Genomic DNA, 24,567 nt, shown 5'->3' on the forward strand with positions numbered 1-24,567 from the left:
AAGAAACAGGAAATTCCTAGGATGAGCCTAAAAAGAAGATTCTGCTAATTTGCTCTAAGAATTACAAAGGCCTAAAACATAAGTACCATTGTTTTGCTGCACTTAGGCTGTTTGGTAATGGTTTACCATTTGATTTAGCTCTGGTTCCTGGCTTGCTTGTCACGGATTCTGAGTGGCACGCTACCCTACAGCATGGCGAGTAACATACAACAGCTGTAAAATGCCAAGAGCAGAATAGGTGAAATACTTTTCCAGCACACTAAATGAAACTACCAAGGTAAAGCTACAACAATGTATTAAATGTTTTATCAAAATTGTTTTCCTCTGAAATTAGAGCTGTGACCTGAAAATACTATTTTATGATGATAGCATATCCATGTAATCTATCTTCTTTACTTAAATTGATTATTTGCATTTCATGGAAGACTCAATACATATCAAGCACAAATGTGCTTCCTTGTGAAGGATGTTGAAGTGTTTTAAAGACAACAGCAGTTATATTTAGCATTCTGCTAATAAAAATTGAATTACATTTTTTGAATGATTTTAGATTATTTTTAATTAAACCAATGTCCAGCTAGTCAATTTTCAGGTTTATCATTTCCTTGTCATTTATTTTGCTGCTTCTCTTTCCAATATACATTCATATCAATCAAGACCCCAGGAGCAGCTGCAATGAACCAAGCCATGTTGAAAACCAAAGACTAAAATTAGATTATCAATGACATTTACTTATATGTTAAAGGTTAAATTTCAGGGCACAACATTTTCTCCTGAAAGGAGATACTTCCCATCACTGTAATGCAGACTTCTATTATCAAATTACATCCATATTACATCATTGGGTAGTAAAAGTGACCCAAAATAGAAAGTGAAACCAAATACCTTTTCTGCCAAGAGAAAGGCTAAAGAGAAAATTAAATAATGGACTTGTTTTCACAAGATTATTTTGACTAGTGTCTTCTTAATTAGAGGGAGATGTTTGTTCAAGAGAAGTAGTAGTACCAAAGAGGAAGGAAGTATAATGTAGCTGACATGAAAGCAGGGAAAGGAGTCTAGATTTTCTGCTACCCCCACCCCCAGCAGAATACTCTATAATACTAATTATCAGGGAACAAGACAGTTTGGAATATGTGGGCATTGTTTCTTTTTCTTTTTCTTTTTTTGTTTGAGTAAAAAAATGCTTTATTTGAACAACCCCCAAAGCTAAATTATTTGTTTTCCTTGATGCACAGAATGCTGATTTCATCTTGTGATGGAAAAACAAAAAAAGAAAAACACCATTTTGCCCTAGGATGTTGTGAAAGACAATTTTTACAAACATTGATGCAGGCCAGCTGTCCTTTATGCCTTCTGTTTTCATGCACGCTTGCACAGTTTAGATACATACAAACAGATTTAAAGCACGTTTCCTGATATTTCACTCCATTTTTTTTTTTTTTTTTCAGAAAATCCACAGAATTTGTGCATGTCTCATCAGAGTGTGTGCATTATATAATCACTGAAAACATGTACGTATTATATAACAAATAATTTGCAGACATTTGTTGTATCCCTTTTCTTGCCATCCCTATCTGCATTACAAGGGGCACCTGGAAGGATAGCAACCCCATCCCAAAGCACCACTGCCCAGTCCGGTTGTTCATTCCCACAGCTTTTTCAGGAGTGTCTGTCGCTGTGCAGTGCGAACATCCACACGGGGATGCACTGCTCTGGGAAGCCATCCTGCTTCTCCTGGCCCAGCACCACCAGCCCACTCTTCCTTATTAGGCTCCGGAGGATGTCCATGTCCCGAGTCACACTGCTGTCAGAGAGATCGAGGATACAGCCCTCCCGGGCCACATTGTCCTTCAATATGATGATGCCATTTTCTTTCAGGCCATCTCGGCACCGGGAAAGAAATGCAAGAAGGTCCTTATCAGTCAGGTGCCCTACAAGGGGGACCAAGTGGATGGGGGAACAGGATGAAATGGTGGGAAGGATGGAAGGTGAGTAGGGAAGAACATGGCTAAGAATCGGGAGACCATTTGTTCACTCATTCATGAATTATTTAATAGCCTCATTTAGTTACAAGAGGCTTTGAAAATTTAGATCACAGGACACATATCCTCTTAGAGAAGGCTCTGTCCCCTGTCTATAAAATATATTATCCTACCTAGCCTGTCAACCTCATAGGCATGAGATAAATTATTGTCTACCCCACAAGTCCCTCCATGTCCCTGGAGAACCCCTCTATTACCACTTCTTTGTGTCACACACACACCCCAAAATCAAATTCGCTGCTGTCTCATTTCCTGGGGATTTAAATCTAAGAATGTCTAGTTCTGCCAATAAATGGAGATTAACCTTTTTGACTGCACTTTTGAAATTTTTTCAAGTATTTACATTTCTTCGAGGATTTAGGTTGGTCCAAAGGCACTTGCTCCATTTAGGTTGGTTCGAGAACCAACGTAAATCCTCCAAGAAATGTAAATTTATTGTACAGAAAATGTCAAGGAAGAAATCTGGAGGATCAGAGTTTTGTGGGAGTTCACATGACACCTAAGGCTAGCTAACTGCTTGAAGTACTATAGCTAACTCTTCCCTGGTGCCCTCATTAGCCCCAAGGACTGTCTTCTCTGGCTGAGAAGGGGAGAAAAGCAGAGGCAAAGTCATGCAGGACTAACCAGAGACCCACTGAATCCAGATGACATCATATCTCCTGAAGGGGGGTGTGAATTCCTGCAGGCTGTAGCAGTGGTAGCTTTCTACTTTGTCACCTTTGACCTGCAGGTAATTCTGGGCTTCAAGGAGAAAGGATTCCATCATATCCACCAGCTCCACACTGTTGAAAACAGGCAATAAGACGTGTTTGCTGACCCTTCCTATCCCGGAGCCGCAGTCCAAGGCGCAGTCTGTTCCAGCTCTCCCAGGCCCCTGCAGAAAGGCACCTTGATATTTCAAGTACAGAGACCCATCCTTGAAAATTGCACACCCTAGTTACCTCTTTAAATCAACTTTATTAGGTAAATTTTGTGAAATAAAACGTACCATTTCTTGTGTACAATTTGATGATTTGGACAAATATATATAGCCATGCACCTACTACCACAATCAAGATATACAATTATCTTTTCAAAAAATATCTAAACATTTCTAGTCCTGCTTTCTTTATTTATCCAAAAAAGAATTATAAATGAGATTTTAAAAAATAATATCTTAGGTTTAAACACTTGGTAATTTTCTCCAAAAAAAAAAAAATGAGCCATTGCTAGCTCTATGAAGATAAAACTTTAATGACTAAATTTTAGACAAATCCACAGGTAAATGGTTCTACACTACAGATTATTGCCATGTAAGCAAAAAAGAACCAAACAGTGAGAACCTTTCTGAGTTTTAAAATTAAAGATTCATTCAATGGAAACATTTCAGTTTGGAATACTTGAATTTTATCTTTTCTAGGCAAATTTTGAAGGCTCTGAATTATCTACTCCTCTTAGGTGGATGGTAAGTTTGGGAACCTGAGGTGAACAATGCTAACTGTTCCATTCTCAGGCCAGGATTTTATTTTAAATACAGCCCTGATGGCACACAGCAAGTTCACATGGATAAAGGGTAGTTTTGGCAAAGTTTCCTTGTGTCTTTTAATGCTAAACATTGTTTTCTGGGTTTTTTTGGTACCAGGAACTACATGATTTATTGGGCATAAAACTCTAAAACTGTTTTTTTAAGTAGGTCTGTGCATTAAATTAACTGGGAGTGAGGGGATGGGAACGTGGTGGAGGTAGGGAGAAATCAGCCTATGCAAACTTTCTCAAACTTGCTTCCATAAAATTTAAAAAATTTTTCTGATTTACAAAGATTCAGCTGGTCTAAATTATTTGGTCATAATTGGGGTGGCTGCTAAAGCGGTTTTGTGCTAGAAATTACAGTAACAAGATACTTGAAGTTGCCAATCAAGATCTTAAGGGAAAAGCCTACTCTTGATTTCTCAGGAACTAAGAATAAAAAAAAAATTGGCTAAGGATCAAAGGTAAAATACAAACAGAGGGAAACATCAGAAAAGCAGCTTTTCAGTCCACCCAAATGGCCTTTGTTATGCTAGAAAAGTACAATGAAGAACAAAAAGTGAAGGAATTGTAACTTCTTTCCAAATGGAATAATAATAGCAACAATTATTATTTATACACAGCAAGCTCTTAGCTATAGTAATTATAATAAGAAAACTCCACAATATAGATTATTATCCTCATTTTGGACATGAGAAAACTCAGATTTCTAATATTTCACAGCTAATGGCAGAATTAGAATTTGAACAGGAATGGTCTGAATCCAAAGCCAGTTCTACATTAGGGATGTCACCTCTGATTCCCTTGGTAATATCTGTCTAATGCTATGTTAAAAAGAATTATAAGGCTTCATTTAGACTCAGCAGAAAAGACATCTATGATTGATTAGTGATATCTGCCTCAAGCATGAGAAGGGGAAGTGGTAGTATACTGCCATGTGTTTGCCATTTTTACTTACACTATGCCACATGTCACATTCAAATATAATTTAGACTAAACTAATTCAGAAAAAGGCCTAGGCGTGAATGCTGTGAAAGAAGCATCTTCTAAGTAAATTCATAACAAAAAGATGGGCAGTATATGGAGAAATTATGTCATTATTAGAAATGACTTTACTAAAAATGTGTATGCTCAAAAAGAGAGTCTCATTTCAAATTTTTCTTATTATTACTTGGCCTTGAAAGCCTCTATTGGTCATGCTGCTCTCATTAGTGTAGTAAGTGGTTTCAGAAGTAGAATCCTGGAACAATAAAGCACCATGAACTTTATTGGACACCATGGCTGCCTGAAACTGTGATTTTATTGAAATCTGATGCCCTTGAATGAATATGATTAGAACTACATGCAATATGTGATTTCAAAACAAGATGGTCTTTTTTTTTTTCTGAGATAGATTCTCACTCTGTCACCCAGCCTGGAGTGCAGTGGCACAATCTCAGCTCACTGCAACCTCCACCTCCCGGGTTCAAGTGATTCTCCTGCCTCAGCATACCGAGTAGCTCAGATTACAGGTGTGCACTATCACACACCACTAATTTTTGTATTTTTAGTAGAAATGGGGTTTTACCACGTTGGCCAGCCTGGTCTGGAACTCCTGACCTCAGGTGATCCACCCGCCTCGGCCTCCCAAAGTGATGGGATTACAGGCGTGAGCCCATTTGGTTATTTTCATTTATTATGCCATGTTTATACTTATGAATCCATATAAACTAGTAAAACACTATTAGGAATTTCAGTTTAGTTTTGATTCTGCCTATGTATTTTGTTTTGAAGAACACTATTTTAGGTTTATCCAGTGGAGTTAAAAAACTAAAATGAAAGGGCCTCATGTCACTGTATAAAAACTATAAAATATAACAAGTTAGTACACCCAGACTTTTTAGCTATCCAATCTCTGAGAAATGTCAAAAAATAAATGTCAAAAAATAAATATCAAAAAAATCAAAAATTTATTTGATAATAAATACTGATGACTTTTATGAATTCCTACTTTCTCCCACTAGAAAGCTAAAACAGGAAAGTTATCAACTATGGCATTGACATCATCTTGGTATCATTTGTTTATTTGCTAAAGTAAATATATTTGCAACTAGTTTAAACACCTTTTCCCACTGTCTCATGTCATTAAGTGTTGAAAGGAAAACAAAACTTTAAATTAAACAATCTTCTTTTCGCAGTTGACACAAGAATAAGTCACGTCAGATACTTGTATTCCCTAACTCTTCGTATCTTGACCTGAATACTAATCTAGTAGATTACAGTATGAAGGTCAAAGTACCAAAATATCAGTCCTTAAAAAGGACTGCATTTGTACTTAGAAGTCACAGCTTCACAATGAGCCTTGTGTACTAAGAAGGACTCCTTATATTTGTTTCAAAGGAGCAGGCTGCCTCTTTTCCAACATAAATATGCTAGCCCAAGGCTGTTTCCTTTCCCAGGTCTGTGGGCGTGCTTTTGGGCTCTGTCTGACCAGCATCCCTGTGGTCAGCTTGGCATTCCACACAGAGTGACAAGACAGCTGGATTACTAACTAAGCTTCTGAAATACTTTGGGATCAAAGTCGGCCTCACCACGAGGCAAGCAGGAGGGATTGCTGTCAGCCAGACTGGAGGAGAGTCGAGGTCTATGGTCCACCAAAAGAGTAAATAAATAAATAAATAAATAAAGCAGGGATTTTTCAGTTTCATGAGACAAATGGAAAAAATATGTCATGGTTAAGAGCAGAGAGTTTGGTGTCAGGCAGAGCTGGCTGGGCTTAATTCACCATTCTGTCTCTTACCAGCTGTGTAATCTTGACAACTTCTTATTTAACCTCTTCAAGCCTCAGTTTCCACAACTATAAAAACAGAGCTAATAATAGCACTTAACCTCCAAGAATTGGCATGAAGAGGAAATGAGATAACGCTTCTAAAGTGCTTAGCAGATTGACTCTCTCAGAACCAGCATTCAGTGAAACCAGTCAGCAGCACTGATTTAGAAATACTCCAAGTTAACCTAACTTATAAATATCCACGGTCTTCATCCCTAGACTCTCTAGTCTTTTATGGCTGAAGCTGATGTCCAGACACTTTGGCCCCAGTAAATACATCATCCTGATTACATTTTTGTCTACTGTCAGGCTCTGGACACACACACTGGGTGCTCCGGGAAGATTGGATTTGAAGTGAACCTCACCTCAACACTAGAGATATTAATGTTTTGCTACTAAATGGGTTGATGGCCTAACCCCATGGCCTAATGTTTATGTTTCCTTTATCAGAATAAAATGGGCACCAAATCTCAAACCAATGACTTTGTAATGTATTGGAGCAAAACCTGTTACCAATTAGAACTTTGCATCTTTAATAGAACTAACAGCAGCTTTATCTTGGGGGTTAAGTCTTTTCTGTTGTTGCTTTGTTTTGTTTGTTTGTTTGTTTGAGACGGAGTCGCGCTGTGCCACCCGGGCTGGAATGCAGTGGCACGATCTCAGCTCACTACAACCTCCGCCTCCTGGGTTTAAGCGATTCTTCTGCCTCAGCCTCCCCAGTAGCTGGGACTACAGGCGCACGACACCACGCCTGGCTAATTTTTGTATTTTTAGTAGAGACAGGGTTTCACCGTATTGGCCAGGCTGGTCTCAAACTCTGACCTCGTGATTCACCCACCTCAGCCTCACAACGTGCTAGGATTACAGGCGTGAGCCACCACACCCAGCCTTTCTTGGGGATTAAGTCTTTTCTAACAACTAAATGAAGTTCCTTAAAATACAATGAATACATTATATGAAAGCCTGTTAGTAGTAGTAATAGCAATAAATTAGATTTATTGGGTACTAATTTTGTGCACTAAAGCAGGTACCTGACATGTATTATCTCATTTGATCTCCACATTATCCTGTGAAGTAGCTTCTATTGTCATGCCCTAGTCACAAGAGAGAAAACTGACACTTGGTGCATTTAAGTAACAAGCTCAAAGTTGCTTATACATTAAGCAGAAGAACCACGGTAGACATAAAGCCCAAAATTTTGACCGCTACAATATACTGTCTGTCTTCATATGACAGGACAGTAAGGAAGTAATAAGGGTTGACCCAATGCAGGACTACAAAAGGATACCAGTCTTTCAAGGTAAAATCAAAATTATGTATAAAATAGTATAAAAAGATTCTACTTTCATTGTTTTTAAACTGAACATAATCATGTATTTCCATCTAACATTTTTTTTTTTTTTTTTTAGACGGAGTCTTGCTCTGTAGCCCAGGCTGGAGTGCAGTGGTGCAATCTCGGCTCACTGCAAGCCTTGCGCCTCCCGGGTTCACGCCATTCTCCTGCCTCAGCCTCCCAAGTAGCTGGGACTACAGGCGCCCACCACCACGCCCAGCTAATTGTTTGTAGTTTTAGTAGAGACAGGGTTTGACTGTGTTAGCCAGGCCAACATCTCATTTTTATTACAGGGAATCAATAAGTCAACCCAAGATCCCAAAAGGCATGATCTCTCATCAATCATTTGGGTATGAAATGTTTATGAGACTCTAAAAGAGATGTCTTCTTTATTCCCAAATTTGATATCAACACTGCTAATTCACCTTCCTCTGAAGCATGTAAGATTAGTTGGCGATAGGAGAGTGAAATGCCAAGTGGGATAAACCAGTGTTATTATATTTATCATATCAAAAATGGTTCATCCTTTCTGAACATCTTAAAACAGGCTTGCAGGCGGCAGAACTCTTGGCTGGGTCATATGGCTTAGTCATGACTTAAATAACAACACAGAGGCATGCGAGCTCAATGTTTGCAAGGACTTTGCCTTCTCATCAAGCTCCAGTTGAATAACTCACCCCAACAAATTTCCTAAGAAATTTCTGAGAGGCCTGGATGTCTGGGCTGGACAGTTCAATGAAATTTCCCATCATACCCTCTTCTGTGGCTGGTACTTCTTGGTAGAAAAGCTTAGCTCTGGCATAGAACTGCATCTCCCCATTGATGACTTGGCTTGTTAAAGCGTACAATTTCACTGCAAATGAAACATTATTAATAGTTATTAATATTTATAAGATAAAAAAAGCTCAGCTTTATGCATTGCATTTCCTTTTAAAAGCCTGTGAATCTGTACTGTGGAAAAAAGAGCACTGGTTTGAAGTCAAAAGATTTGGGTTTGAATTTTGGCTCCATGACTTACACGCTATGTAATGCTGGGAAAACGTCTTAACTCCTCTGATCTTCAGAGATCGCATCTATGGATTATAATCATGTGGCATTTTCATGACTTAATAACTCTATAGTTGAATAAACCCATAGCTATATCACTGTATTAAAATTTTTATCAGTGTTAGCTACAATAATGTAAAGAATGTCATCAATTTTGCAGTGAGTTTTATCTCTGAGCTCCAAATGTTTTCTGAGAATTTTCTCATTAAGCTTATAATAAAGTTTAATGAAAAAATTACTTCTAATCACAAGGTAGGGGTAACTGTTTTTATATCTTTTTCAAGCAACACATATCCAAATATGTCTTCATACCAATATTACAGAAATGTGCTGAACTCTACATTGTGAAAATAAAGTAATAAAGGAGACATAATATTTATTGTGCAGTCATTCTGTCCTAGGTAGTGTGCCAGGCACATTCACATATACTTTGTCATTTCATTATTTTCAAAAATGTATAAAAAAAATATGTATTCCAACTTCTGAGGAATAAATGAGAGTACACATAAGTGTGTTTTGCAAACTAGAATTCACCCATGCAGATATAAAATATTTTCATCATAAGACATTCGCGATACAATGATAGACAGTAGATTAAAGGATGGAACTTCTGGTTCAAGATTGTAGGCTGAGTACATGCATTTGTCTTCTCTCCTTCCAAATATTCCCTGAGAATTATCTTAAAACACTAAACCATAATAGTGAGGAAAATGAGAGGGTATCACTGACGGATTCAAGATTCCAATAAATTTCTGGATAACAAAAAGCAGATGGAACAAAGCTAAAGAATTTGGAGGCCAAAATATTTGCAAGAGTAAATTACATTCCAGACTTAGAATCAACAGGAAGGCAAATGTAAGAATGAGAATGGAAGCCAAAAAAAAAAAAAAAAACAGAGCATAAATCAAAACTCTGTCCAGAGAACAACCAGGTAAGAGGACAAGTGCACACTCCTAAAAGCAGCAGACAGCACAGCTGTAATCCTAGAAAGGGAAAATGTGTCTGTTGTCTTAAAAAAGAATAAATAGACAAATTGCCTAGGAAGAGTTGGACCAGTTAGCATTAAAATGTTAGAACACTACTCATTTTCACATATAGAAGACTCCAAGTACTGTCACTTACTCCCACTCATCAGAGTCTGGTAAAATCTACCTGCACATGTAGGGCTTCTTGTCTTCCTCTCTATTTAGGGGACAAGTACAAAACAAAGGAAACCTTATCTACTGCCTAGAATTATTTACCTTGTTTTTTATTCCTAAATATGGATAAATGATCTCCAAACACATGAGATGCCTGAAAAACAAAGATTGAGATAAATGGTCAGAATTGACCTCAAAGAAAACAAAAATAATTCAGGAAATGGAGAAAATTTAAGCCAAAACAAAATGAAAAACTCATAAATCTTTGAAGAGATATGACGACAGGCACATCCATAAATTAAAGATAAGATTCCAAGAAAATTATAATTAAAAGAACAATAAAGTCTTCTTAGAAATGAAAGTTTTGATAACCAAAAACTTTAAGATATAAAGTTGAGTAAATTTCCAGGACATAAAACAAATAGATAGATATGCAAAAAAGAAATAAGAAGACTAGACTTATATAAGCAGTTCGAAGGCCCAAGATCAAGCTAATTAGAATTCTAGAAAGCTAATAAAATGAAGGGAAGAAAATTATTAAAGAAAGTAATAGAAGAAAATTCCCTGGAGCTGAAAGAGATTGTAAGATCTAACAAAGTGCTGAGGTGCATAGATTTTTTTTTTAAAGCCACGTTTGAGCACATCTTTAAGAAATTTCAAAACAGGAAGAGTAGTAAAAAGATCTAAAAGTCATTTAGAGAAGGAAGAGTGGTTAACCTTCAAATAGGGTTGCCAGATTTAGGGAAAAAAAAAATACACAACACACAGATTTGAACTTCAGACAAATAATGATAATTTATTGGCATGAGTATGCCTGAAATATTGCACATTCCAGGGTAAATACTTACACTAAAAATTATTTGTTGATTATGTTAAAATTAAACTTAGCTGGCATCATGTATTTTATTTGGCAACTCTATGTTCAAAAGACTAGAATCAGGCTTATATCACAGATCTCATCAGAAACACTAGAAAACAATGGCACAGTGCCACCAATATTCTGAGATCAAATTTTTGGAAACTAAACTTAATATCCAGTCAAATTATCAAAGAATATTTACCTCCTATAGAGTCATTCTTCAGAAGTTTCTTGAAGTTATATTCCAGCCCAATGAGGGTTACAATCAAGAGAAGATGTACGATGAAAGATGACGTAATTAACCAGGAATCCAATGAAAAGAAATCCCAAAATGACAGATATGTATCAGATCTGGAAAGAAATCAGTTTATATTACAAGACAAAACATAGACTTCAAAAATAATATCTTTAAGTAGAATAAGCTAGATCCAAGGCAATAGTGTAGGCAAGAAGCAAGGAGATATTAGAAATATTCTAAGGAGGACATACTTTTAATCTAAACCACTGAAAATAAAAGATAATTGAAAGCTCCAAGAAAAATATACAATGGTTCAAAAATGTTATGATCAGGGCATGAAGCAAGCCAAAATATGACATAAATTTGAGCAGAAGAAATCAAAGAGAAAAATACCTATTTCACTCTAACTAAGAGTATTTTTCTTCAGATAACCCCAAGACTGAGACTGTGGATAGTGTTCAGAATTGAACAATTACATAATTCCAAGTTTTGATTCTAAAAGTTAAAAATCCAAAAAATACTACTTGTATTACTATGACTATATTCCATCTATGGAGTTACATCAGCATTTTCCAACTTGGAGACACTGGAGCCAGTGTTTGTACCCTGAATCACCATAAATTTGCTGAAAGGGATAACGAGAACAAGAATCAGTTTCTATGTAGTATATCATTTTCTGGAGGCCATCAATATTATTTATATCCTCCATACATGTTAATTATTATACATAGATTTTTATTTTAAAAATACAAATCTTTTAAAAGTTTAAATAAATACGTAGAAGCTTTTTTGCTGTTTTATACACAAATTAGCTACTGATTGAGAAAATACAACATTAAAAGGATGGTTCTTATGTTCAAAAACATTGAGAACCATAGACCAACACCAATCTCCCTTCCCTAGCACTTGGTAAAGTGTTGTATACACAGCAAGTAACTTAATAAGTGCTTATAAATATAACAGGGATGACAAAACCCAGGCATCACCAATAATATGACTGTTCCAAATTCTTCTGGATGTCTCAGAAAATCAGGCTAGGAACTCACAGCTCACAGAGGCTGCCCAGAGTTGGATGCTACCCTGGGATTATTGGCAAGCCATAGCCCAGGGCTCCCTTGATCCAACCAAAGCGGCAAAGCAGCCACACTCATCATCACCTGCTTAAGTCAACTGGTTTGTGCAGTCTATTAAAACCCTTAATCTAGAAATAGGAATGGTCCATTATGCCAGCAACATTTAGACCACAAGTGAATGCCAATCTCAGCAGGCGTCAGACTCAATAGGTGGGCTTTTATGGTTATGGGCTTGAGTTCTCATTTTCACCTAATTGACAGCAGCATTTCACTAAAAAAAAAAAGATATATGAGGTGTCATGTTCGGCCCCAGGTTCTCTCCTACTGAAAGCTTCTGCAATTGTGCATATTGACTCAGATAAGTAAATCAGTCACCAGCACATGGCTTTTTACTATAGAAATATATATACTGGCAAATTAAGGAATTGCAATGTCTCTGTGAAACTTGGGGTAGTTCAAGACAAAAACTAGACACTATTTGTTTTTTATTTAATGTATTTATTTATTGATCTACATTATTAGTTGAATTCCCAAGGACCTTCCACTGTTTACTTGTGGTGAAAAGAAAAATAGAGTACAAGTTTGTTTACTCTGAAGTAGAATAAAGATGAAATTTCTAGGAAAGGTTAATATCCAAGAGAGTTTACATCGAAAGACAGTTCATTCATGATTCAGTTATTAAGCCCCAATGCAACATTCGGGAAATAAACATAAAGCGCAATCTCTCTCATGGAGATTACACCCTAGCATGGAGGAGTTAAGTCATACTGCTGTATGTCCAAAGAATAGTATCAAAAAATGCCTTGGGCATGGAGCAGATGCCTGCAAGTAGCAGCAAGAAGACTCCATAAGACCTTAACCATGAAGGATACTTTTTATTTGGGTTAGCAAAAAATGAGCAGGAAAGAAATGTCCCATGGCATGAATTATCTGGATAAAACTCAGAATTTTCAAATGCCTCCTTGAGAAAATCTTTTGCAGGTAGCAAAAGAATTTTGTGGCTTAAGGTCTCGACTTCTGACTCTAAGAAGCAAATAAGTAAGTTTACCTTGAGGCAATGTGCCATTTGATGACTTTTGCTGTCTTTCAATATAAAAATTTGGAGAAAAACAGAATACTCACTCAAAATCTTAATCTAGACCTGAAAGGAAATATTGATCCAGTATCAGAGATAGGGACAACAAGTCAAGACAATATAATCCAAGTTGGCAATAAAATGAAGACTTTCTGACAAACAGGAAATTTTGTTAATAGCTAAGTGCTTATCTCTGCTGAGTATCCTCTTTTCTTTCTTCTTTTTTTAAGTGATTGAATATATCTACTTTAAAATGCCTCTTTATTCCAGCTATTAGACCTGTTTGTCAATTAAAAAATGATCTAAAATTCTTCAGAAGATATGTAAGCTAGATTTAGACAGTAATTTTGAAATGAGTTGAGTCTGATAATATTTGATCAAGTTAGCCCTTTGTAACAGGAAAAAAAAAGCCCAATTAGGAGATGCCCCTATGAAAGGTAAGACCTTCCATAAAAGAGATTTGCATATGAGTACTTCTCAATTTAGCCATTAAAGAAGTAATGGTAAAATAGGAAAAAAGTAAAGAAGAGAGGAGGGAAGAGAGGGAAGAAAGAAAAGGAAAAAGAGAGAGGGAGGAAAAAGTTGGAGTAAGACATCCCTGGATTTGTTTGCCAGCTCTGACACTAATTAGTTTTATGACCTTGAATAGGTTACATAACTCACGTTAGCCTCAGCTTCTTCCTCTATAAAGAGGTAATGATACCTGTGTTAGGCTGTTCTTGTGTTACTATAAAGAAACACCTGAGACTGAGTAACTCATAAAGAAAAGAGGTGTTTAATTGGCTTACAGTTCTGCAGACTGTACAAGAAGCATGGTGCTGGCATCTGCTAAGCTTCTGAGGAGGTCTTAGGGAGTTTTTACTCATGGCAGAAAGTGAAGCCAGAGCAGGCATGTCACATGGCAGAGCAGGAGCAAGGGGAGAGGTGGGGTGTCACACACTTTTAAACAACCAGATCTCATAAGAACTCCCTCACAAAGAGGACAGCACAAAGCAATGAGGGACCTGTCCCTATGACCCAAACACCTCCCACCAGGCCCCACTTCTAACATTGGGGATTATATTTTAACATGAGATTTGGATGGGACAAATATCCAAACCATGTGATTCTGCCCTGGCCCTCCAAATCTCTTGTCCTTCTCACATTTCAAATTCCCTTCTCAATAGTCTCCCAAAGTCTTAACTCATTCCAGCATTAACTCAGAAGTCCCAAGTCTCAAGTCACAAGTCTCATCTGGAGATGAGTTCCTCCACCTACAACCCCATAAAATCAAAACAAGTTATTTACTTCCATCATACAATGGGGATACAGGTATTGGGTAAACATTCCCATTCCAAAAGGGAGAAATAGGCCAAAGGAAAGGGGTTAAAGGTTCCTCACAAGCTTGAACCCCAGCCAGCAGGGCAGTCCTTAAATCTTAAAGCTCCAAAATAATCCTTGACTCCATGCCCCGCATTTGGGCACACTGAGGTGTGGGCTCCCAAGGTCTTGGGCAGCTCCCCTCCTGGGCTAGTCCATACTGAGGTTGTAAACTGCAGGTGGGTCTGCCATTCTCAGGTCTGGAGGCAGTTGATCCCCTTCTGATAGCTCCACTAGGCAGTGCCCCCAGTGGGGACTCTGTGTGGGACTTCCAACTCCACATTTCTCCTCCACACTAGTAAAGGTTATCTTGGTGTGGGGGCTCCACCTTTGCAACAGGCTTCTGCTTGGGTGCCCAGGACTGCCCATACATCCTCTGAAATCCAGAGGCTTGGCAGCCTCCACCACTCTTGCACTCTGTGCACCCACAGGCTTAACACCATGTGGAAGCCAACAGGCTTACAACTTCTGCCCTTCAGAGCAGATGCCTCAGCTGTACCTGGGCCCCTTTGAGCCACAGCTGGAGCTGGAGTGGGATATGGAGAACAGTGCTCTGAGACTACACGAGGTAGCAGGGCCCTGGGCCTGGTCCCCTGAAACCAGTTTTCCTACACTACTGAGTCTGTGATGGGAGGGGCTGTCTCTTAGATCTCTGAAATGCCTTCCAGACCTTTTCCCCATCATCGTGGCTATTAACAACTGGCTCACTTTTAGTCATGCAACTCTCTCTAGCAAGTGGTTATTCCACAATCTGCTTTAATTCTTACTCTGTAAAAGCTTTCTTTGCCACATGGCTAGGCTGCAAATTTTCAACTTTTATGCTGTGCTTCACCTTTAAATATAACTTCCAACTTTAAGTCATTTCTTGCTTCCAAATCTTGTTTAAGCTGTTAGAAGCAGCCAGGCCACATCTTGCATGTTTTGCTGTTTAGAAATTTATTCCACCAGATATGTTAAGTCATCACTCTTAATTTCAATCTTCCAGAGATCCCTAGGACGTGGATACAATGCAACTAAGCTCTTTGCTAAAGCATAACAAGGGTGACCTTTGCTCCACCTCCCAATAAGTTTCTTATTTCCATCTGAGATCTCAGCAATCTGGCCTCACTGTCCATGTCACTATCAGCATTTTGGTCACAATGATTTAACAACTCTAAGAAGTTCCAAACTTTTCCTCATCATCTTGTCTTCTGAGCCCTCCAAATTCTTCCAACCCCTTCCCATTACCCAGTTCTAAAGTCAATTCCACATTTTCAAGTATCAGATGCTTCCACATGTCAGGCATTTCAGTGCAATGCTCTACTCATCAGTATCAATTGTCTATGTTAGGCCATTCTTGCATTGCTATAAAGAAATACCTGAGACTGCTTAATTTATAAAACAAAGAGGTTTAATTGACTAATAGTTCTGCAGGCTGTAAAAGAAGCATGGCACTGGCATCTGCTCAGCTTCTGGGGAGGCCTTAGGGAGCTTTTACTCATAGCTAAAAGTGAAGCAGGAACAAGCACATCACATGGCAAGAGTGGGAGTAAAAGGTGGGGTGAAGTGCCACACAATTTTAAACAACCAGCTCTCACGAGAACTCATTCATTATTTTAAGGACAGCACCAAGGCATGAGGGATCCATCTTCATGACCCAAACACCTCCTATCTGGCCCCACCTCCAACATTGGGGATTACATTTCAACATGAGATTTGGGTGAGACAAATATCCCAAATATATCAAAACCTATCACACAACTTGTTGAGATTATTAAATGAGACAATGCATGTGAAAACACCTAGTATGGTGTTCGGTTTAGAGTAGAAGCTCAATAAATGTTACCCTCCTCATTCTATTTTTCACCAGCAATGGTCGGGGGAGGGGGTGCGCATTTATCAGTGTTTCTAGTGAAATCCAAGGTTTAAATATGCCAGGACACTGGAAAGCTGTCATTACCAAGTCTCTGAATTGCCCAGAGGAACCCTCTAGGTTTTATTTGCTCCCTATAGGCTTTAGGTGTCTGATGTTTCTTATCTCTAAAATAGGGCACTGCCTATTCTGAAAGTTTTGTGGGGCTTTTTTCTTTTCAACTGAGGGCTAGTTTAGTGTTTCCTGACTTCTAAATTGGGGAAAGACAATCTACTTTCTCAAATTCAGCAAGAGATCTATCCCCTACCTACTTGCTGAGTGTCTTCCTAACCCTATTCTTTCTTGAACTCTCTATCTGACCTACTATCAAATCTGAGAAGGCCAGAAGTCAAGTGGAGATACTGAAGACAGATTTTTCATGATGAGATTTGTCTCAGCAGTCCCCATGCTTCCTTTGCACCTCTGCAGAATTCTATAGTTGTCTCTATCACTCTAATACCACATTTTTAAAAAGTATTTGTGTAGATCTCTCTCCTACACTAAACTCTTCAGGATAAGGCTATATCTTATTTTTTTGTAAACCTAGCACTTAATGTTATGCTAACTTCTTGATGGGCCTTCTTTGAATGTTCATTGAATAAAAGCTAGCTTTTTGTTCTTTAAATAATATATGGGTACAAGAAAGAGCTGAATGGTTATAGGGATTAACTGACATAAGCACACATAAGTCATACCTTTGGTATCATTTATAAAATAACTGTCCTCCCAATTAGGCATACTCAAATAATTAAAAAATAGTAACTATAATTGATCAGACATATTTATATGTAATACTTATGCAAAACATTTATATTGAACTGAATATGTAAGATAAACATTATATATCCATTCTACAGAAGAAGAAACCAAGGCATTAAGAGATTAACTAAATTGCCCAAGGTTAAGCAGCTAGAGAGTGATATATCTGGGACTTGAACCTAGGTGTATTTAAGTAGAAAACCTATAGATCATCCCTCTCATACTCTGCACCTAAAAATATATCTGCTAAATAAAAAAGAAAATTATATTTTCTTCATTGCTTGAAAGAAAAAAAATGGTCTTGCAGCATTTGTATTGCACAGGTAATGATAAACATTTGAAAATGTATCATTGTACAATGAGTTGTGCAGCAATGCCTATCACAGGAATGAAATAAATTTTTAAAATATGAATAGCTGTATGGGGAGTTTTATTCTGGAAGTTCCAAATGCTTTTTAGGAAATGTTGTTATTAACTTTAGCTTTTAACTTTTATAGCAAAGGGATAGCTAAACAATCTATGTCTTTGCCATCAAAGTTAAAAGCCAGAGTTAATTTCCTCCTCAGAGACTGAGTCTTCTGAAAAGGGATCAACGCAAGAGAGGATACCTCCTATGTGCCAGGCATTATGCTAGGTACTTTCAAGTCACCTCTTCACATTGTCTCTTTTAACTATCACAATGATTATATAAGACTAGAATTATAATCATCATTTTATAGATGAGTAAGAGAATCTGAGAGACTTGGTAACTTAGTATCACGTAGAAAAGAAACGTCATAACCAGGTCCTAGCACATGCCTATTCAAATGCAAAGCTTCTGGTCTTTCTGTTAAAACCACACAGAACCATTGTTCTACACATGAAGTTGGGCTAAGCCTTTAACAATGTCTAGGAGTAATAGATTTTGCTCAATAATATAATTAATGAATGTTCATTGACTTCTATGTGTTCAGAAATGTGGGTGACACTAGAAGAATCATTGAGTGTTAAGTTATTCCTCAGTGATTGTTACTAAACATGAGATGTCCCAACATCTCCAGTTGGGCCGTTTGAGCACTGGTATACACACTGGAGATTTCCACTGACTTGTTTTCCTGTTCTATTTCCTATTTGTTCATGAATAGCCATTTTTGGAAAACTTGTTCACACCAAGCTTCTAACAGAAATTTGGTTGGTGTAACTAGATTATTTAAACCTATTTATTGGCCTGCCTATCTTGATTATCTCAACAGAAAGTGAAGGCTCTTCATAGGCTATGTTTGTTCTCTATTCCTGTTAAATCATAAAATATGGTAAAACTTATATTGCTGCCCACATTAGTTAAGTTTTCATTTACATTGTATTATGTAGTGATTTAAAAAAGATCATGGAGTTAGATTACCTGGGTTCTAATCCTGCTACTCCACTCACCACCACAAGATCTTTGGCAAGTTACTTAACTCATCTAGGTGTCAGTTCTTCAAATATAATGTGGGGAAAATAACAGCACACCTAATAGAGATGTTCTAAAAATGAACTGAGATAATACATGCAAAACACTGAGAACAATGATAGGCTTGTTCTGACTTCTTTCTGAAGATCCGTTATGTTCAACAGCATAGCTGAGTCTTCCATTGGAGATTTTTAGTATGTATGTCTTTGCTATTCCATGCATCTCTAAAGCTTGCCAGGGATGTTTCAGCAAATTTCCCCATGACTGAACGTCACCACATAGTGTGCTGGAGTGAGACTGGCTGCCTAATCTAGGCAGTTGGAGGGAGGAAGGAAGGAAAGAAGGAATCAAAGAGTCTGGTTAGCCACCGTTCTTTCCACATAATTACCCAAACAACAAACTCTCTGTGCAGACCCTACAGGAGAAGTTCCTAGCCTTTTTGAAAGAAGGGCTTTATTTTCATGTCTATGAAGTCTTGAAATTATCAAGAGTAGAGGAAGCTGACTCTAAAACACCTCAGCAGAGCTGGAGAGGAAGCATCTCTTCTGGCTAAGTTTTATTTCCAAACCGAAAAACATAATTAATACTGCAGCCTGAAAACTCTCGTATTTTGAATTAAGTTTATCGTTTTTGGTAATGCTTGTTCAAGAGAAAGCTACATGGTGACTTTAAAAGAGGCCTGGCTCAGAGGAAGGAAATAAAGAAACTAATATTTACTGAGGAGGACTATTTCACATATACACCAACATTTAATCCTTCAATCAACTCTGCTGTAGTTGTAAGAAAAATTATACTCAGAGGCTTTAGTAACTTGCAGAGGTTAGTTTTCTAGTAGTAGCAGTGCAAAAATTTAAACTCCGAACTTTGCTGATCTGCAATTAATTATTAGTAAGAGGCCATTTAATTCATTTAACAAATATTTTTTGTGTTTTTCCTATGTGCCGGGAACCATGGTATATGCTAAACAGATACAGAAGAGGAAAAAATAGGCGAGTCTTTACTCTCATGGGAAAATGAGTCCAATAGGGGAACTAATACACGGAATTGCATTCCATAAATATAAGTTATAACCTCCTGGGACAAAAACCAAAGTTTAAATGAGTGAATCAAGGATTAAGGGAAGCCTAATTGAAAAAAAGTCACACTGGCAGATAAGACTTACATGCAGATTCCTTTCTGAACATTCGGCTTCTGCCATTAGAGGAAAAAGCTGCAAAAAATCTGAGTATTCACAGAACTGGTAGCCTGATTTCCCTGCACCCTTAGTTTAAAAGGAATAATACACAGTTATTTGTAGATTTGCATCCATTGTCACATTATAAAATCCTGAAGAATGGAAACTGTCTTATTAATATTTGAATCCTTTCTAATGCACAGTACTTTGACAATAATGAAATTCCATAAATGTCTCTTACATTGAACATGACTGAATTGATCAGAAATAAGCATTGTCTGGTATTTTTATCTCCAAAATACAATATTTTTCCCTGTGGCAGAAACATTTTCTAGTGAACAAATATATATGTGCTCCCTTCATATTGTCCAGCATTCTTGTAGTTCTGGACAATGAATTCTAAGCAGATGTAATAGATGTCCTTTGGGGCCGAAGTTTTTAAGAGCTAGTAGACAAAACTTTTGCTGCTCTATTTGCTTGCCTGGTGACTAGTGATGTTCCAGCTGGCAAAGCCTCTATCATCCTGGATCCCTGAATGCCTGTGTGGAATATAGCCTCCCCTCCACGACTCCAATAATGCATGTTGAAAATGATGTAGCAAGAGAAAAAAATATTTTTTATGTATTCAGTTATCAAGATTCCAGAGTTAATTTGTTATTGCAGTATATCCCAGTCCATATTGACTAACATAGCCCTAAATTTCTATCGTCAAAGAGGTACTGTGGATGAGGCTAGCTCTGTGACTCTCAGGCAAAGCTAATGTCCAGGTCAAATCATCAGGGTCAGAGAAAATAAGCAATGCCCATTTACGGAAAGCTGCAAATAAGTAAAATGAAGGCAACGTTGGCTTGGAATAGACTAATGGTTTTCAAACTGTGTTTATGGAACCCCACAGGTATTAGAGAAGTGCCTCAGGATGGACGGATGACGAGGTCAGGAGATCCAGACCATCCTGGCTAACATGGTGAAACCCCGTCTCTACTAAAAATACAAAAAAAAAAAAAAAATAGCCGGGCATGGTAGCGGGGACCTGTAGTCCCAGCTACTCAGGAGGCTGAGGCAGGAGAATGGAGTGAACCTGGGAGGTGGAGCTTTCAGTGAGCCGAGATCGCACCACTGCACTCCAGCCTGGGCAACAGAGAGAGACTCCATCTCAAAAAAAAAAAAAAAAGAATGCCTCAGGAGACAGTGGTAAGTCTAAGAGAATAGACCAAGGAAAGGGCCCTGCCCCCAATCCTATGCAGAAAAGTTTCCCTTTTTCCTGCATTTTACATTGGGCATCAGTGGAATATTTTGTCAAAAACTTTGCCTTTTGATAGTAATGTTTTTTTAAAAGGTTGAAAATCATTGGTAAACCATTAGCATATTTACAAAGGAGAAAAACACAAAATCAAAATAATTTTATTGGACAAAAAAAGGGATTGAGACCAAATATAAATTATAGTCCATTTGTGCCAAATTAATTTTCATCTGCTTTTCTGAAGAGACTATTGTATTCAACTTTTTAATTCGTCTTCAGCTGCCTTCAAAGGTGACTTCTTTTTCTCTCTAGTAAATATTTTTAAAGTTTGACAGTCATCTGCCTGTTAGTGACTCTCTTCTCAGCTATTATAATTGATACCTTTCTCCAGTCTTATAAAACCAAGGCTACCAAGCTACTCTTATTGACATATGGCCTGAAGAGTGTCTCCAGAAAAGCAATGCTTTGCCAGTACATGAAGTGACTAGAGCATCATCAGCTTCCACTTAAACTGCTCTATTTTTTTTTCCTTTTGGATATAGATGAGATGTATTATACATCCTAAAAGAATTACTCATGGGCAGTGTGATCTACCAAAAAAAAAGCCCTGGACTTTGGTCTTTGCTTTGATATTACTCTATCTAGATTAAATATCATCATCTCTGAATTTTATTTCCCTCCTTTGAAAAGTAAAATGAAAGGAAGAAGGAGGGAAGATAGGTAGAAAAAAATAATGATAACTTACCCGATCTGTTTCATAGTGTGACTTTGAGAATTAAATAAAGTCATAGATGATAAAAAGTTTTAGAAGGAAGTTATATAAATATGAGATGAAGGTATTTGTATGTTTAGAATTAAAGATCCCTCATAAATGGATTTACAAAAAGAGGTTTTGGTAGCCTGCTAACATTCAGTTGCTTGAATGCAATACAACGAATTATGTAGCTGCTTCGACAGCTGGAAACCCTGACCACATCAAGTGCACAATGGGGCTTTCAAACGACCTTAAGAAAACAGACTAGGCTGATACACAACCTTCTTGCTTTCATTGGGGGAAAACATCAACCAAAGGGAGGAGGGTACTTTACTCTTTAATGGTAAGTTATTTCCTCTTCAGTGCTGTTTAGGGTGCCCTGAAGTAACTACTTTCACAGAGGCTGAAAAAAAGTAGAGTAGGCAAACCAGATAAGCTTTTATTGCTCTATCGTCCAATTCTCTGAAAACTAGAGGAGATAATAAAAAGGGAGACAGACTACTGACTTCTTAATATTCAAAAACCAAGCTAAAATCTCCTTTTTTTAGATTCTCTGACTATTCTTGTGATTCAAGAAGACCACAGAGGATTATAAGTGTGTACACAAGCACCCACACAGAAACATACATACATACATACCCCAAGCACATTTTGATCATCGTTAGTCTTTCTTTTTTTTTTTTTTTTTTGAGACGGAGTCTTGCTCTGTCGCCCAGGCTGGAGTGCAGTGGCGCAATCTCGGCTCACTGCAAGCTCCGCCTCCCGGGTTCACGCCATTCTCCTGCCTCAGCCTCTCCGAGTAGCTGGGACTACAGGCGCCCGCCACCACGCCCGGCTAATTTTTTTTGTATTTTTAGTAGAGACGGGGTTTCACCGTGGTCTTGATCTCCTGACCTCGTGATCCACCCGCCTCGGCCTCCCAAAGTGCTGGCATTATAAGCGTGAGCCACCGCGCCCGGCCTAGTCTTTCTTTTTAACTCTTACTCAATGTGTTAATGCATTAGTACTCTCTGAATTATCAAATTTGCCCAATTACAATTTTTTGTAAATATTAAACATGTCTGAGTTTCTACAAGCCTGATACTCAGGCAATAGACACCCAGAGAAGCAAATCCATGCCTGAGGGGGCATGGAAATCCCAAAATAAAGTCCTGACTCTATTTTAGGCACTTAATCTTTGTATTCTCCATAAAAGAATTCCACTGAAACATTTCAACCCAGTGACATTGGTTGTGGAGTTTTTTTTGTCTGAAAAGTGTCCTTGTCTTAAATTCTCTTCTAGAAGCCCCATGACCTCATGCAATCCCATCAGTCATTTCTTGTTTCTTACCTAGTAGCTCAGAGTCACTTACCCAGGGGAATTTTTTCCAGCAGGTAGAGATAGCTCTGAAAGAAGTCATTGCGAATGGCTTTGTGAAGGATAAAAGACATGCTATGTCGACAGAGTTCATCATCAGTCTTCTGCCAGCGGGATCTAAAGGCAAAATGGGCTCCCAGGTGGGCCATGACAAAGGGGAATAATAATGATTCCTACAGAGAAAGGAAACTTGCCTTGCTGTTTCTTTGAATTAGCCTTCTCTTTCTAAATGAACTTGAGACTGTCATTTTAAACCAGTCCCCTGTCCACCTATATCAGGACAGGCTGTCATGGGGTGTGGGGAGGAAGGGCAGCACACAGTGGGAGGGGAGGGCAGGCTCTTGGCACATCCCCTGGTCTGATTGCTTGGGCGACACCACTCCAAGCCAGCAGGTGCTAAGTAAGGATGAAAACTGGCTGATAGAGATCCTGCTTCATCCAGGAAAAAGCACGCCACTCTCCTTTAGCCACCACTTCAAACAGGCAAGAGCACAGCCTGCTAACACCCTGAATATTTGCCTTAATTTGATTTCTAAATTGGAATAGCCTAATTTCCATTTCAAAGAGTTGTGAATATTTTGCAAGAGATCTTGTTCCCTGATTTCCATCACTCCTCCTAGAACACTGAATCCTCAAATTACAAGGACCCTTCAAAGTCATCTTAGCCACCCATGCTCCTTTCATCAGTACAATTTCTCCCAAATAATTTCATAGAAATGTGTATGTGTTTCCTATTTTGAAGGATCTTCAAGAAATGCAATTATTTGAAAGCTTGTTTTGATGTTAAATATCCTTCTCTGTCAGCAAACTCTTCCATCTAGCTTGCTGTAAACAACAACTATTCATGTAAGCCTGTTTCTTCCTCTCTGCCTACTATGAATATGATTTTCCTCTTAAGTATATTTGTTTTCTGTACTGGGCATCTTCTGATTGTACCTCCGGATCCACTCTGCACCCTTCACACATTACTATGTGTTCCCCAGGAGGCTGACCTACATCAGTGGACTCCATTGCCCTCTAGCTTCTAGTTGGCTTTAGCCAATGGATAGTGCCAGGAGGAGACTGGAGGAAAGTGAGGTCAAGGTATTTATTCCCTTGGCACCTTCTCTGTGGAAATGCCATGAGCTGACCATATCCTTTAACAAAATGTCATACATCTGACTGGGGTCTTCTCATACAAATACCCTCTCCTGGTTCTGTTCATTTCTCCTTCACCTGACTGCTTGAGGCCCAGGGGGAGTGATGCACCAGGTAACAAGCCTGATTCCTTGTAATTTTCCTAGACTTGCCCACATATTTGTAAATAGTCCCTTTATTAAACGAGTTCGAATTCCCAATTTGTGAATTCCATCTGTTCCCTACAGGGACGGTGACTACTGTTTTCTTCCCCTTATGTTCCTAACAGGAAAATGTGTAAGATCTCAATACACTATTGGCCCTATGCCATGTGAGCCCACAGACCCCCTGCCCATACATATAC

At 38.1% G+C, this 24,567-nt stretch overlaps 1 protein-coding gene across 1 annotated transcript; it reads right to left on the reverse strand.

The window, feature by feature from the left end:
• Positions 1–539: 539 nt before the first annotated feature.
• On the reverse strand, positions 540–23,382 carry NTMT2 (N-terminal Xaa-Pro-Lys N-methyltransferase 2). The gene is made up of 4 exons (XM_032159099.1): positions 23,083–23,382; positions 8,368–8,543; positions 2,667–2,916; positions 540–1,931 (listed from the first exon to the last, which is right to left on the reverse strand). The coding sequence occupies exons 1-4, from the start codon at positions 23,234–23,236 to the stop codon at positions 1,660–1,662; spliced, it is 852 nt and encodes a 283-aa protein (XP_032014990.1). The 5' UTR covers positions 23,237–23,382; the 3' UTR covers positions 540–1,659.
• Positions 23,383–24,567: the final 1,185 nt, after the last annotated feature.

This window comes from Hylobates moloch, unplaced genomic scaffold (assembly GCF_009828535.3).
Source record: "Hylobates moloch isolate HMO894 unplaced genomic scaffold, HMol_V3 SCAFFOLD_8, whole genome shotgun sequence".
Classification (NCBI taxonomy): domain Eukaryota; kingdom Metazoa; phylum Chordata; class Mammalia; order Primates; family Hylobatidae; genus Hylobates; species Hylobates moloch.